The sequence below is a fragment of the Dasypus novemcinctus genome, chromosome 22, assembly GCF_030445035.2.
Source record: "Dasypus novemcinctus isolate mDasNov1 chromosome 22, mDasNov1.1.hap2, whole genome shotgun sequence".
NCBI lineage: Eukaryota > Metazoa > Chordata > Mammalia > Cingulata > Dasypodidae > Dasypus > Dasypus novemcinctus.
Window position 1 is genome coordinate 52,467,414 of NC_080694.1, and position 13,886 is coordinate 52,481,299.

Below are 13,886 nucleotides of genomic sequence, written 5' to 3' on the forward strand. Positions count from 1 at the left end.
ATAAAAGGTGGGGTGAAATGGAATGTCACTTCTGCTCCTGATGGTATTGTTTAGAAAGCTAAAAAGAAAGAAAGAGAAACAGAAACAGAGGGAAAAAGAAAGAAGGAAGTGGGGCTTCCCTAAAAGATAAGCTCCTTTTTAATACATTGTTGTATTTCAGTGATAGCTAAACACCTCATATGCTTTTAAATCTAACCCCAGAATGACAGTAAGGCAGAAACTCAATTTGTGACTTTTACCCAAGTCCGTTTTGAGAAACAAATGAGCTGGGAAGTGAGACCTAGCTGTTAAGATTGACACACACTGCATTGCTTGGCCCAGAAATCTCCGAACAGAAACAAGCGGAGGCCTGTGTCATAATTGTGTGAACAATGTGCTTATTGTGCCTGCTGCACACACAATGGAGGTTTAAATATTTGCCAAACTGTTCACCTGTTTCTTTCTAGACTCAGAAAACTTGCCGGGCTACCTCAAGCAGAAAACTGAAATGTCAGTGATGAACGATAACATACAAAACCCCTGAATTTCCTCCAGAAGTTAGCCACCCAGAACTTGCTACCCAGAAGACAAAATGCTTTATCACAAAGTTATAGACCAAAAAATAAGTAAGCTCAGGCTGTGACAACCACAGACCGGGAGTCCACTACCGGAAACACCACCTTAAAGAGACTCATCAGATACCACACACGTTGGGAGCAGAGGCGACTGACTGGTCAGCTTATTTAACCCTCACCTTTTAAGAGGAGAGCATTGATATCCAAGGAGCTTCTATGGCCCCATTATCAAAATGACCTGATTATCTCCACTATGCCATGATTTTAGAAGTCTATCAACTTAATAACTCACATTAGGGTTTTTCTCATTTAACACCCATAATTCTGAAAGGTAATTAGGGCTATTATTCATACCTAAAAGGAAAAGTATTCAGAGAGGTTACTCACTTTCTCCAAAATTACAGAGAGTAGGTAGCAGAAATAGGCCTTAAACAAACCTCTTACCTGTATGTTTTTTTTTCTTTTTTTATTTCTCTCCCCTTCGCCCCCTGCCCCGCCCCCCGCCCCCCAGTTCCCCAGGTGTCTCCTCTCTGTGTTCATTCGCTGTGTGTTCTTCTGTGACCACTTCTATCCTTATCAGAGGCACGAGGAATGTGTGTCTCTTTTTGTTGAGTCGTCTTGCTGTGTCAGCTCTCCATGAGTGCGGCGCCACTCCTGGGCAGGCTGCACTTTTTTCGCACAGGGTGGCTATTCTAACGGGGCGCACTCCTTGCGTGTGGGGCTCCTATGTAGGGGACACCCCTGCGTGGCAGGGCACTCCTTGCGTGCATCAGCATTGTGCATGGACCAGCTCCACACGGGTCAAGGAGGCCTGGGGTTTGAACCACGGACCTCCCATGTGGTAGACGGACGCCCTAACCACTGGGTCAAGCCCGCTGCCCTGCATGTTTTATGTTCATGCACTTAACTGTTTGTTTTTCCTGAAATGGGGAGAGGGTAGGGCAAGGAATCAATTCAATATTTGACTCCACAGGAAAACAATCATGAAGTCTAACCATCACTTCTACTAACATTTACTGTCCAAAGGGAACACCAGAGAAATTAAAGCAGCAATAACTGCTCAGAATTTATGAATGAATGAAAGCACACACGCTTAGTTTTTGTAATTCAAAATCAAAGTCACCTGCAATTACCGCAAATGTCCACAGGATGTCACTACTTTACACTTCAGATGAAACCATACACGAGCAGGTCAAGAAAGGGAGATCATCTGGATAGAGAGATGATTTATCACTTATATTTCAAAGACGCTGTTATTACTCGTGTCTTTTTGACCACTTCCTTATTTACCTAAAATCCACGGAGACGTTGCCAAACGTCGACTTCAGACAAGGCCTGAGATTGCTAATGCTCTAATGCATCACACCACGAAGTCCCACTGCTCAGGGGTGCCAGGCAGCTCAGCAAAAAGGGAAGCGCAGCTGGAGCCCTTTCCCTGCTCCCTGAACCTGCCTGCTGCAAAGCTTCCTCTGGGCACTTTCTTGTAATTCTACCACCCTCGCTGCTGAAGACGCACAGGAAACAGTGATTCAGCAACTTCCACAGGCAGGACGTTGAGGTTTTAAATTGTGCTTTCTTCTTGAAGTGTCTCATAGTTTCCCTTATCAGGACTTGAGTTCAAACTACTGTGGGAGTAGTGGTTTTATGTCATCTGTCTTTATCTCTGTATGTATTCAATATGTGCTTATTGGCATTTTAAAGGAAGTGACGTTAGAAGCCAGTTTACAAATGATTGTTTCAAATTTTAAGTTTTAAAGCCCCCATAACTATGATAACCTGGCTCAGTATTGCCAATTCAGCCATAGTTAGCACTGATAAAAATAAACCTGAAACCTTTTATTTTTATTTCAATACTTCACACATCTGAGATCTATTGTTGCAAAATATGCTTGTGGGTTGCCCATTTTTAAAGACCCCAGGAAGTTTGGGGGTTTTATGTACTTTATGTACAAATATATTTTAGGTACTTTACCTCTGTTCTGTACAGATTCATTTTCCTAATCTTTTTTATTACAACTGTTGATAAATAATCTTGATTAATGGCGATTCAAGTTTGGCAAGCCTGAGAAGGCAGTGAACTCATTCTGATGTAAGAAGCTATGTGATAGGTTTTGGGGAGATTTATTTCATTTCATAGACCAAAACTGTCTTGCTTTTCAGTCCACGTTTCCTGTGCAAAGACATCCTACAGATCAGAGAGGTTAAAGAAACAGTCGCCTGTCGGGCAATGGTTAAACGGCTGGAAGCAGCAGGCCTGCTTTGGAAAGCGCATACCTGGAAAAGGCAGGTGAAAGGTAGAGTGGCAGGTAGCTCCCTGCTGCTGGGATGGGTCAGAAGGGGGGCCTGGGGGCAGGGGCAGGAAACCAGGCTGAACGGACAGGCTGGGGCTCTTCTGCAGGCAGCAGGCAGCCACCTGGAGTTTTAAGGAGAGGAGTGATTAGATGAGCTGCTCAGAAAGGCCCCTCTGGCAGAGTGTGGACTGGAGGGGAAAGGACTGGTGAGGAGGCAGAAAAGCTGTTCCAGCATCTGGTCCTCTGCATCCAGAGGCAGCTGCAAACCTGGGCCTGCAGGAGGAAACTCTGAAAGGTCAACAGAGCCTGTGAAACACAGGACAATGGGCAGAAAGAAGGCCCGGGGTGAATGGCAACTGCTGAGATCCTGCAAATTTTCCTGTATAAAGTGCTTATCCCAGCTGAATTTGGTCTGAGAACAAAACAAGGCCATTTGATCCTCACTGCTATCTATGTGGAGCCAGAGAGGCATAAAGGGAAATGCTGCGCTGTCCAGAAAAGTCCTGCTGCTACCGGCTTGGTAGTTCAGTCCTGGGAGGCTGTTCAGTCCTGGGAGGCTGCCGAGGTGACATGACACCACCAGGCCAGGGAGCCCAGGAATGCCGCCCTTCAGGTCCCTGGAGCACAGCCAGACTCTCACCTACGACACTCTCAGGCCTTGGAGGGATATTCTCACACTAGAACATGCCACAGAAGCCTGGGAGGGCTCATCTTAGTCCCCGTGCCAGGCATCTGTGGGAGTGACACCCTCCTGGGTCCAGAGGATCTGCTTCTGTCCTCGACTCAGTCACGTAAGAGATTTGTGGTGCTAAAAAAAAAAAAAAAAAAAAAAAGGTAAACCAGTTGTTCCCAAACCTGGCTACACATCCGAGTATTGTGGGGAGCTAAGAAGACTGATTCCAAGGTGAAACTCCTTATCTTGGGAGTGGAGCCCTCGAGTTAGTTTGTAACCCAAACAGATTACCATCCCTGTTTCCTGTGTATCCCAAAGTCTCCAGCTTTAGGACATGGCCCAGTGCTGAAAAATGTCAACAGTGAGCCTCAGAGGCCCATGCCCAGGGCCATTATTTTGACCAGACCTTCTGGGAATTCTCAAGGAAGGCTCAGATGGCTCCCAGCGATCACCCACTCTCCAGCCTTTACTACTTACACTCTTTCACAGGCTGTCCTCTTCTCTCCTCCCAAAGCCAGCCTAAACTGGAATGGAGTCAGCCCTTTCTGCAGATTAAAACCCTCTCTCACCGTGGAGATCAAAGAATGTTGTAGAGCAGCTCAGCAGTTCTGCCCCTGCATTCTGAAAGGTCCTGCTGGCCAGTCCACCCGCTGGGAATTCTCTTCCTGAGGCCCCCTACTTTCTGCTATCTCATTCTACTCCCAAGAAGTTTCTGCCTAGTTCTCCCGACGTTCGGTTCCGTTCTCTAGCAAAGCAGTTTGCATCTCTCTCTCGCGCACAGAAGGTCTTTTAAGAGCACAAAGTACTGGGAGAAGCTTCAAAACACACCTTCTCTTTAACAGAACAGAATGATTTGGCTTGGATCCCCCCACCCCGCCTCTTACCTCTCTCACCAGCAGAAACTTACATTATCCTCCATTCATATGATTTATGTCAGTCCCATTAGAAGACAGAAGCAGCTCCAGGCAGCATGTAGTTTTCACAGCAAATCTACTTTCCCACTCCGTGAATGTTTAGCAAGCTCCCCCCAGCCGCAGGGCCTGCATTTAGAAGCTTCGGCTTACTTGCGGCTTTAAAATTTTATCTCTGAGATAGAGAGGTGAAGAATTTTGTCTGTTTGTTTATTATTGGAATGATGAAAATGCTCTAATAATGACTGAAGTGATGAATGCACAACTCTGTGATTATACCAAATACCTCTCTGACTGTACACTTTGGATGAAATTTATGTTTTATTAATATGTATCAATAAAATTGATTTGTTTAAAAAAATTGTCTCTCTGAAAGCAAAAGTGCTTCTATACCCGGGGCTGAGATGTAATTCAGATACAAACCCCAGCTTTGACTAGCTGGATGATGCTGGCCAAAGTTAGTTAGTCTCTGAGTTCTCCACACTTGCAAAAAGAGGGTAATAATGCCAAATTTCCAGAACCCCATGAGGTGACACAGTAAAAGGAACTGTCCGTAAATGTTAGTTTTCCCTCCCGTAGCAGATGATAGCCTTAGGTAAGTTTAAGGAAGGAAGACACGGCTCCCGGCCGCTGGGCCTTCTCCAAGCCAACACCTTCATTCCTGGGCTCATCTCCCCCTTCCCTGAGCCTGGCACCTTCAAGAAAGGTCCCTCCCAAGGGGCAAGGGTCAAAGTGCAGCCTGCTCCTCTCACCTCTGGGACTAGAAGGTGGGAGTCAGGACATTTCAGGACAAGAGCAAGCTTAACCTCACCTGGGTATGAGCGTGGCGTGCTGTGGTGTCACCATCTGGGTAACCTTCAGGCACCGTAAAGTGAAGAACCTCTAAACTTGCAGGGAAACAAGGTAAGGCAACCAACCACCGTTTACCCCTTCTACAGGCTGGGATTCTCCGGGCCCTCCCTCCACGCTCTACTCTTGACCCTGTCTTGCCGGCCACATGCTAAGCTCTTAAAGGGCGGAGAGCAGGTCTCCTGCCTCTTCCACCTATTGGGTCTATTTGATAAAAAGGAAATAAACTGTGTGGATATGGACAGGGGGTTTCAGACCATGCAAAATGACCGCCTAAGGGATTATTTCAGATGATGTGCTTTCAGAAATCCCTGTAAACACAAGACTTTATTTCAGAAATGAACCCCAGAAAGTAGCAAAGATGGTTCCTGGTGCAAAAGCGCCTCAATCAGAACTGTTAAGTGCAGCAACGCATTAAAAGAATTCATTTGATCCCACGTTCATTCAACGAACACTGAACGAATCTTCTTTACATGCTGACCACTATGCCAAGCACTAGAGACAAGGAATGGAAGAGGAAGAGTGGGGCATCAACACACTGTCTTAAAACCTCCTGTGTAGCTCCAGCGGGCAGCAGGGTTGCGGGCTGAGAGGGCTATCTGGAAGGGCACCCGTCTGGCTGCCCAAAGAGCAGAGTGGGGGTGGGGTGGGGTGGGGGAGGGGCATGCCACACCAGTTCTGGCGTGCTGCTCACAACCCCTCTTTTCCTAACTTTATCCTTTTGTCCTTTTTCTCCCTTAACCAGTCAAAATCTCAGATTGAAACGAATAATTGCTTTTCTACAACTACTGAACAGTTCCATATAGTGACCTTTAAAAAGTAAAAGAGATAAACACATAAAATACTTTACATTTGGCCTTTTCTAAAAACAAAGCCTAAAAGTATTTCTTTAAAGTTGAGAGCTCATTGATCCAATGCATATTTATCAAATGCATAGTATATATATTCAGGACAGCTTAGAAATCTAAGGCAATGAAAACAGTCCCAACCTGCTGTCTAAACTTTGTCCCAAACTGAGATTATTTTTTCCCCAATGATAAATAGTCTTCAGGAGGAAAATGGTACCTAAGCACTCTTCTACTTGTTGCCCTTTTAGTACTGCAGGAAGTCACAGTGAGAAAAGCGGTTCCTAAGGAGGTTTTTTTTCTTTTTTTTGGGGGGGGGCCCAGGACCTGTCATTACATCTGACAAGGAACATCCACGAGCCCCGACTGGAGGCTTACCTCCCACTGCATTCCATGATGAGTAGTCAGGAGGGGGCCACCCTCCCAGTCTGCCCAGGACCAAGGGGTTTCCCAGGACATGGAACCTGGGGCAGCTGGTCACCCCGGCGGCCGCCTTTCCTCTACAGAAGCTCCTCCCTCGGAAATGGAGATACTTAAATACAGTGAAACCCAATCATAACTCGTATTACAAGTTCAAAGATTTCGCTGTAATAGGAATTATTTCGCACACCCTGTGCCGATGGCGATCTATCCCAGTTTGGTTGGTGTGCCAAGATGTGCGTTTTCTTGCTCTGGCACCTCAAAGAAGTCCCGTTGGAGACAGACCCTTGGGCTTTTAGGTGCCTCCATCCCTAACACTACCCCTCTACCTACTATTCCTCCTGAGACAGCAAAGGAGGGCTGCCCCAGGAATTCCCTGGAGTTAGAACTTTCAGGCATTTTTGTAGCTCCTTGGCATCCACCTCCCTTCAGCTCAGCCACTTACCTCGGTGCTAACCTGTGACCTAGGTTAGGAAGCAGCTTCCCAGCCTCAGGCCCAGATGTCCCCAGAGCCCAAAAGGCATCTGTGGCCACCGCCAAAACACCACCCACACCCACCCCAACCCATCGCTGGTCCCAAATGAGACGCCCGCCATCCCCACACTTTTGGACCCCCAGTCCCATTGCTGTTTGGGCACGTTTACTTCAAAAACTAACCAATCTCCAACTCCTATGGAAAATCGACAAACCCCCATCCCACAAAAAAGGCATAAGCCCCCGGCTCTCTCCTGCCCTGCCCAGTGTTCCCCACCTGCTGGCTGAGCCACCCAAGCCTACGGAGCTTCTGCCTACCCCTCATGGACCTCAACCCTCTTCTCTGGGACGTGGGAGTAACAAACTATCTTTTCTCATGCGTACAGCCTCAGTTTCCCACTGTGTCACATCCAACCTGTACTCAGATCCAAATTTTAAATCCAACTTAATTAATCCAAACGGGGGTGAGTCTTGTACACTGGACCAAACATGGTACTTAAATTCCATTATCCCACATGAGGACTAAAATTCAGGTTCTAGATCTCTCTTCTAGTACCAGAACCACATAAACTCTTTAAGGGACAACATATTTCCTTTCATGTTCAATGTCCTAAGAGAAGTGCTAGTCAAGTGTGACGATGACAGTTCCCGAGAAGGTTCAATGCCATACCAGCAGGACACCTCGTGAAAGGGCCCCTAGTTACCAGCTGTCACGGGAAGCTAGCAAACACCTCTCTGATTCTCAGTTTTCTCATCTGGGAAGGGCGGTTAAGGGGAGTAATTCTTCCCACCAAGTAGGAGGATCAGAAGTCATACCAAAAAACAAAACTATCCAAGTGCCCTTTCATACAGTAAAACATTGTTTGTACACATTTATTAAAATGTGCAGACGTACTTCAGAATATCAAATATCTACTGAGACTCACAAAAAGCAACTATTCTGTTCAGAAATACTTCCTTTATACAGAATCATACTATTCCATGAAAAATTAATTTTTTATATCTGATTTGAACAAATTCTCTCATCCCAAGCCATTTGATTAAGTGCACACCACTGCAGCTTCTATGTTTTATTATTGTCATTGTTATTATTTTCCACAATATTTAATACCATTCTTTCCTTCTCCCATGTACAATATTACCCAACAGAAGTGCCCAAAAGGAGTCACAGCACATTCATAACAAAGACAGGAAGAAAACTGTTTTTCAATTTTTGTTTTCCAAGACAACAATTCAACTAAAACAATGGTGGATTTAGTCAGCTATGATACTGGAAAATGAAAATCAGTTCATGTGTACGTCAGGGCCATGTTCATTAATGCCTCCATGTAATGAAAGGGAAAAAAGAGCGCGTGTCAGACAGCGGCTGCTTCTTACCAAACCTCTATATAACTTCAAATTACTTTTTAAAAAAGTATTTCTTTAAAGGATATCCTGCTGCGACTGATGGCGTGTCTTCTCAGGGGCATCCCCGGGCAAGCAGACGGCACGCTTGAAATGGAAAACATTAGGAAAACAGTAGCCATCCCAAGGTTCCTGTGCAGGAGACTTCCTGATTTCCAGTCTTGGCTCAGTTCAGAAGGAAAAAAGTGAAGGGGTCCATCCCTGGAGAAAACGCAGCCCACTTGAGGGCGTGCCCAATTCTCGGTCCATGCAAGTGTTCACATCAGGCCCTCCTGGCTTGCAGTGTTTGCGGTGCCCTGAAAACCTCCTGCCCTGGCCCCCTCCTCCTCCATCTTCTGCGTGCAGTTGTGATGTCTGCCTGCAAGCCAGCAACGGCACCATTCAAAGGTCTGGGGCTTGCCAAGGAACAGCCATGCCTGGGTACGTTCTGGTTGATCTGCCCATGATGAACCTGAGCAATCTCCTCAGAAACCTGGCACCACCGCCCAGCTTCCCAGCATCCAAATGCTGCCTGTTACTGCCCTCTGCGCGCCAGAAAAGCCAAGTTCCAAGAGTCCAGCAGGTATGTCTCATTCTCTCCAGTTGGGACACCTTCTTCCCACACCTCCACACCACTCAAATGTCCTACACAATTTCAAAATGAATAAGCTGGATATTGTCCATTCACACCAAAAGGCTTCATGAAATTACTCCCTGCACTTGAAAAAAAAAATGATGTCTGTAAACACGGCCTCTAAGTCACTGGAGAATCCTTTGAGCTTTTTCATCTCCTCGTTCAAAAGTTCTGCATTTCTGGCTTGCCCTTGGAGGTATCAATCTGTTTTTTTCTTAACAGAGTTCAGGGTCTTAGGCCGCTTTTGAGTATGAGCTTGTGGTTTGATTGGCAAAAACAGTATTATCAGGAAACTTATGATGTGCAAATAAAAGTACATGGACCTAGGAAAAAAAAAACACAATATTATAGCTCCAACAAGGATAAGGCTGTACCATCTTCAGGATGGCGAGTGCTGTGCGGCTTTTAGCAGAGGCAGATGTGTTTGTGTCTGGACTCACCTTGATCCAGTTCCACGGAAAACTCCCTTTGGAAGGTCTGAAACCACAAGCCTGGGCAGAGCCAGCCCCCAGCCTACCTGCAGAGCCACATGGTACTGTCCCACTGCCAGAGCAAGCACGCCAAGAGGCTTAACCACATGATGGCCAGAACTCTCTGCATTCAACGTCGAAAGATGCAGAGGACCAAAGTCAACCCTCCGTCCTGTTCCCTAAATGCAACTAACACTTCACCCAAAATGCTCTACCCAAGTGCAGGGGGTTCTTCTTGTGTGTGTGAGCAGGAGGATGAAGATCTTGAAAACCTGGTCCATAACCCTGAAAATAACTTTCATCCAGACTAACGAGGAACAGGTTTTGCTTCTGAGGCTTGTGGACTTTTACTGCATAAATTAAGACACTGAATCAATACTAGGCATATCAATAAACCTGAGTAACCAGAAGCAGTTTGCATTTGTAGAGCTGTTCTATATCCATTTGGGAAGGCTGAACTTCACTTTCCTCCAAAGCTTCTTGAGATCGAAGGAAAATTATTGTCAAGAGGGAATAAAAAGACCACAACTGATGTCTGTATCATTCCACATTTTCTATGGCCATTCAGGCCAAGCACCTTGGACTTGGTAACTCCCACAGGCCCAAACTTGCCCAATTTTGAGCAGGCGCTATCACCCTGGAAATGTCTGCCTAACAGTCAAGACTAAGTGAAGTACAGAGCTTAGCAAACACAGCTTCATTCGCTTATTCTTTCAACCAGATACACAAAGCGTTAAAGTGCCAGATACAGAGCTACAAGATGCCACTCCTCTCCAGGGCGTGGCAAACACGACATCTGAGGACTGGGAATCTAACCAGGGGCTCCAGGCGAGTGGCCAAATAAATTACTGTCTAAATCAGCGCATTGCTGAGAGTAAAAAAGAGCCGTCCAGAAAAATTCACTGATTCAACAGGTAATTCTCAAGGGCACCTGCTTTTGTCACAGGTTAACTCCAGCTTTGAATGCTTGCTTCTTATTTAAAATATACTTTGTTCTTAGGCTTCCCCTTAACCTTCCATGTGTGGCCAAATCTACACTGGAGCGATGATGTTAGATTAAATCCAGATATCTTGAAAGTTAAGAGGAAATAAACTCAGTCCACTAGTGAGTTTAGGAACTTATTCATATTTTCTAAAACTGGAAGGAATATTTCCCTTTCCATTACAGGAATAATGCAATTTGACTTATTGAGACTGCAGGGCAGTGACAAGAGACTCCAGGTGAGTAAGAGGGTTCTTGCTCTCAAGGAGTCTCCTGGCTGCCAAAGTTTCCATACAAATGCCCAACTCCTGCTCGCTGGGTTTAAGAATGTGCGATCTAAACATACACACTGAAGACAAATTAACGTGTGAGGATTTGCTTTTCAAGTGACTTCACAGAAGGGTTCTTTCGTGATGCCTTTACATGTCCACTTGGGGCTCGTTCATAACTTAAAGGAAAAAAGACAGACTGAGAAATTGAAGGCAGAGATTAGACTGAAAAGTGACTGGGCAGAAAAATGGAGGTTCACTTGAAATTTAAATGTTAACCATTTAAAGGCTGTGCTTAAAGGAGATTTGCATTCAACTGTCATTCATTGCCAGTTACTGCATGTCCAACCACAGAAAATCAGGCAAAGGAGATCTGGAATGAAACCAGCCTCATTTTCAATAAAAGGCCATGAAATTTTCATTTCTTTCACTGGATTCAGTGATTTCAAAAACATTTTTTCAGGTACAATCTATAGTAGTTGCGGGCAGTTCTACTTTCAGTTAAAATTAATTAAAATTAAAGAAAATTGAAAATTCAGTCCCTCAGCCACACTAGCCACATTTCAAATGCTCAGTACCCACATGTGTTGATCTAGGTAGGAAATTTAAATTTTATATATATATAAATATATATCAGCACTTATGATAACCACATACACGAGGTTGATATATGTGAAACTCATAAAACTGGCATAAATGTCACACATTTTTTAACAAATGTGCTTAAAAAATACTCCAATTTTTTAAAAAGAAAATGAAATTTATTTGAAAGCAACCTAGACTAACATTTTGATTTTGCCCCCAGAGTCCCTGCCTAACTGCAGGAATTAACACACTTTAGTTGGGTACATGCATGTTATCACAAACAAACCGCCACTTGGTGTGATCCCGAAACAGTAATTTTCTTCACAAACAGCTTCCCCTAAAGACATTTTCAGTTACTGCACTACTGATCTTGCGGTTAAGGAAATCTGAGTCTGAAACTCAGGTCTACTACTAAGGTGCTGTGTGAGTTTGGTTAAATGACTCACCCTCTCTGAGTCTCCCCATCCGATCAGATAAACAGGGATACTATATCTACCTCCCTGAGCTATTCTGAGAATTAACAAGGCGCGGCCTGCAGCTCGCTCTCTCCCTAGCTCACCACTCCACCTTGGGGTCTATGTTTCGCCCACACTGACTTTTCCGGGGTCTTCAGGACACCCACTTCCTCCCACAGAGGGCTGTGCTGTGCACCACGCCCACCGCACCACGCCCGGGCCCAGCCAGGGTGCGGCCTGGGGGCTCCGCTCCAATGCCACTTCCCCCCTCTGCGCCCCAACTCGGGCTGAATCAGCCTGGTGTGCGCACTTGTGAAACTCGGCCCTTCACCGGCCATCCGTCAGCAACTGCCTGCCTTTCCCACCGACTCATCACTCTGCGAGCACCAAGACTCTCCATTTCCTGCTCATCGTTCCATCCCCAGCCTCTGGAACAGCGCTTAGCGCACTTAGGCGTTCGTGAAGTGCTATGTGCCGAGCTGAACACAGGCATTTCTGTGATAACTCAGGAAAGAGACTTCTGAAAAATCTCCCATTCGGCAATGTCATGCACATAACATACCAAAATTAGGGGGAAACCACGTTAGAAGCAGCAACTCAAAACTCATGCAGCTTTATGGTCAGCGCTCTAACTAAAGCAATTAGCACCCAGGACAACAAGCACGCTCAGGGGGTGTTAAAATTGCAGAAAACAATGGAGGGCAAATGCTGGCTGGCACTGAGGGGAGGGGAGGGGAAGGAAAGCGGAGTTGTGGGCAGGTGGGGCTGCTGGTGGGTAGTAAAAGAGGAGGCAAGACCTGCCAGGATGACGCAGGCTTGGGGCACACCCACTGGAGGTGGGGGACCCCAGTGCAGAGGTGCTCAAGTTTAATTTTCTTAAAATACACTTAATTGGCTCCTGCCTTTGTAGCAGCTGAAAACGATTTTTTTTTTTTTTTTTTTTGCTGAACACTATACTTCTGTTCCCACTCTTCTGGATCCCCATAACTAGGAAACTCTAAACCACAACTTGTATATTACGTTTACACATTTCCTAGTCGCTAATCGTGCAGGACCTAACTGGTGCTAAAGAAACACATTCTGTGGCAGAACAGACTTGACTGGTGAGTATTTATAGTTCCCTCTACCTTGCTTTCCCATAACCCGAAAAAATGCATCCTACTTTTAGACACTGGTGCAGGCACCCAGTAGTAAAGGTTTCCCTTTGATTCGTGCCTGACTAGTTCACTAACTACAGAGAATCCCCAAGTTACAAAGCAGGTACCTTTACACTGTTTATTTCTAAGTCTGCCTTTGACCACAGCTCCGCTCCAAAGTTAACTTACAAAAGCCTATGCAACCCATCAAACAATAAGAGTTAGCTAATACTACAATAAATTAGGTAGACACCGTGTGCCAGGCCCTGGGCTGGGCTCTGCATTCATCTCCCGGAAGCCCAGCAACGGCGCTGGGAGGTGGAGTCTGTTCTCAGCCTCGGTTTGCAGTTGAAGCAGCACCGGGGAAGGAGGTCAGCAGCTGGCTCCGGGTTACACAAGCAGTGCTCAAGCCCAGGTTCCAAACACTGCTCGAGAGTGGAGAAACGCGACTCAAACCTAAGAGTGAAACAATAACGGTAGGCCACAACAGGTCCCTCACCTGGGCCCCCGTGTTTGGATAGAAGGGTCTGGAGCCCTTTCCTGAAAGGCCCCTTGTCTTCAGTGCGATCCTCCTATGCCACTCTACTTCCCACATACCATGTGCAAATCCCAACTCCGACCCCCAGCCCCACCACCGCTGCCAGTTCAGCGAGGAGTGCAAAGCTCTTCTGGAAACTACCCAACCCAGCTGCTGCCCGTTTCTGTTCCTCTTGCAGAATGCTCCAGAGTTGCCAACGTATCTTAACTCCCAAGAAAAGAAGCCAAAGGGAAGAGCTTCGCCCTCTGAGTTTTTAATCCAGGCTTGGCCTTTCAAAAGCCCCTGGCACGAACACCCCCGCACTCAGTTATGCGTGGCGCGAGGGGTCCTGTAACACCTGCTTGTGTGCTTTGGCGTCGGAACGTTGGGATCTCCAGGCCAGCCACTTCTTCCTGAAGCTTTTTATGGATGAGCCTT

The 13,886-nt window shown here is 46.1% G+C and overlaps 1 protein-coding gene and 1 long non-coding RNA gene across 4 annotated transcripts in view; both read right to left on the reverse strand.

Moving 5' to 3' along the window:
- Positions 1 to 2,659: 2,659 nt before the first annotated feature.
- Positions 2,660 to 4,064, reverse strand: LOC131275230 (uncharacterized). The gene is made up of 3 exons (XR_009182643.1): positions 3,996 to 4,064; positions 3,486 to 3,653; positions 2,660 to 2,828 (listed from the first exon to the last, which is right to left on the reverse strand). It is a non-coding gene; the product is annotated as an uncharacterized lncRNA (long non-coding RNA).
- Positions 4,065 to 8,072: 4,008 nt separating this feature from the next.
- Positions 8,073 to 13,886, reverse strand: part of MBOAT1 (membrane bound glycerophospholipid O-acyltransferase 1) — a 107,080-nt gene continuing 101,266 nt past the window's right edge. For 2 of the 3 annotated variants that reach the window (XM_004473166.5, XM_071210994.1), the window contains one exon: positions 8,073 to 9,357. In XM_004473166.5, the coding sequence (XP_004473223.2) occupies positions 9,234 to 9,357 (124 nt within the window). In that variant the 3' untranslated portion in view covers positions 8,073 to 9,233. Of the gene's footprint in view, positions 9,358 to 13,184; positions 13,388 to 13,886 lie in introns of all 3 variants that reach the window. The other variant, XM_058285299.2, reaches the window with a different exon arrangement.